Source organism: Antrostomus carolinensis, unplaced genomic scaffold, assembly GCF_000700745.2.
Source record: "Antrostomus carolinensis isolate BGI_N321 unplaced genomic scaffold, ASM70074v2 scaffold20410, whole genome shotgun sequence".
Classification (NCBI taxonomy): Eukaryota; Metazoa; Chordata; class Aves; order Caprimulgiformes; family Caprimulgidae; genus Antrostomus; species Antrostomus carolinensis.
In genome coordinates this window covers 7,370-9,456 of record NW_010287977.1, presented here as the reverse complement: position 1 = coordinate 9,456, position 2,087 = coordinate 7,370, and the positions used below count along the sequence as shown (strand labels likewise).

The 2,087-nt window shown below is 36.2% G+C and overlaps 1 protein-coding gene across 1 annotated transcript in view; it reads right to left on the bottom strand.

The window, feature by feature from the left end:
* Positions 1-1,905: 1,905 nt before the first annotated feature.
* Positions 1,906-2,087, bottom strand: part of LOC104522772 (zinc finger protein ZFAT-like) — a gene marked incomplete at both ends in the record, with an annotated part of 4,259 nt that continues 4,077 nt past the window's right edge. The window contains one exon of the mRNA XM_010165151.1: positions 1,906-2,036. Coding sequence (XP_010163453.1) covers positions 1,906-2,036 — 131 coding nt within the window. The remainder of the gene's footprint in view (positions 2,037-2,087) is intronic.

Here is a 2,087-nt window from a genome sequence, read left to right as displayed (position 1 = left end):
CAACCCTAATCATTCTATGATTCTATGATTCAACCCATAAACAGGTCATATGTATAGCACAGTGTGCATGTTGGCAGTGACTCTGCTGCTAAAGTTGCTTTGAAACTTGCACATAAAGAGGAGTAAAATGTCTCTTCTCTTTAATGATTGAATTTAGCTTCCAAATTTGGATCTGTTATTCTTCAAAAAAACGAAACCTTTTAACATAGTTTCTAATGAAGATACTTATTAAGTACTGCAAAGGAACATTTCAAAATGCTTTGCCCTGAAATTCTGCCTTATCTCTCTGACATTCAGGTGGCATTACCCAAATACTGCATTCACAGACTACAGACCCCACTTCTATGGAAGTCTCATAAATTCAACATCCACAACACTACAAAAAATACTGAACTCAAAAGTTAGTTCCAGATCTCAGAATAATCAGAGTTTTGGTTCATTCAAATTAAACTCTCCAGCAATTTAAGACTTCTCATGTACTTTCCATCCCTCACCTATCAAGCACATTGAGTGCAGAGACCTCAATAAATCAATGAACAGAATGGCAAAAGGGATAAGCAGAGAGGTAAGATGAAACAGGAAGAACAAGTGGAGCCTGGAGAACAATGTGAAGAAAAACGTAAAATATTAGCAACAAAATTAGCTGGCACCTGTGAGGAAGAAATACAGAGCAGAAGTCTTGACATTCACACTCAATAGCCACCTCAAATTAAAAATTATTTCCTTTTGCTTGCTGATTTTGTAGATCTTATCACTCTTAACTTCTAAAGTGCTTTAATAATACTGTACACGCAAATATTCTTAATAAAAACTGAGCAGTACCAAACTTCAAGAAAAGCATACACATATTAAAGTTAATTCTATCAATAACTTCTAAGGTTTTTCTCATTTTAAGAGGAACTGCATTGCCTACCACCAATTATGTCACTTTAATTATCAGCTGAATTCACCATTTTTCTGGAAAGAGAATCCGTGCAAAAGTCTGAAATTAACAATCGATCTTATACATGCCTTTTTTTTTTATATATTGATCTGTATCTTCTGGTCTTGCACAATTTCCCTGGTAACAACAAAATTAACTACAGATCTTCTCACCCAACTACAAATCAATTGAATTTTTCTGCATTTATCTCAAATGCAGGTGGCCACGCTGACTTTTGTCTCACATAAGCAACTGCTGTAAGGAGCACCTGCAATATTCTCAGAGCTGTAGATCACTTGTGTTGCATCCTTCATTAGAAAGGCAGTGTGAGCTCAGACTGAGTAGAAGTTTTATGTGCCCCCAGGGTGCATGACTTTAGGACTCTGCAAGTCTTTCTAACTTCAGCCACAGGACAGCACTGCAAAGACTAATGGCAATGCTTCATCTTTGAGTGTGGTCCTACAGCACTACAGTTGCAGAGCATGCACAGCTGTGCACCAACACCACTCTGTCAGACTCTTCTGTATGTGGATGAATGCTGAAAGGAATTCTTTTAAATGAGTTTTAATTCTTTTAAATCCTGAATTCCTTTAATTGAGAAAGGGACTAAGTGCCCACCCACAATACAGGTATGATATTTTTAAAAGCCTGAATATACCTGCTAGAAAAACATGTATTTTCACACACACACACAAACACACGTACATATATATGTCTATTTTTTCACTTATATTTTATATACATGCAAAAATGTATGCATTTTTATATGCAGAAACATATATGCATAAAGATGTATAAACATGTAAGTGTGTGGGCATATAAACACACATACCCACAATGTGTAGTAAAAAATTAGTCTAGGAAAAATTGTATACATGTCTTGCATGGTCATTCAAAACTTAACCCCTGCAAAATAATACTCATTTCACAATAATTATACGAAAATTAATTATAGCTTTTTTCGAGAAGAAAAGAGCTCTTACCTGCTTCACCACAGTCACAGTGCCAGGTGCCATGGTAACGACAGAAGCAACTGCAGTGGCATCATGGGTTTCCGAACCCAACTCAATGATTTGCTGCAGGATGTTTACAGCTGTTGGATCAAGTCTTTCACCTTATCAGAAAGACAGTAACCATAAGATCACTACAGTAAAACAGCTCTAAG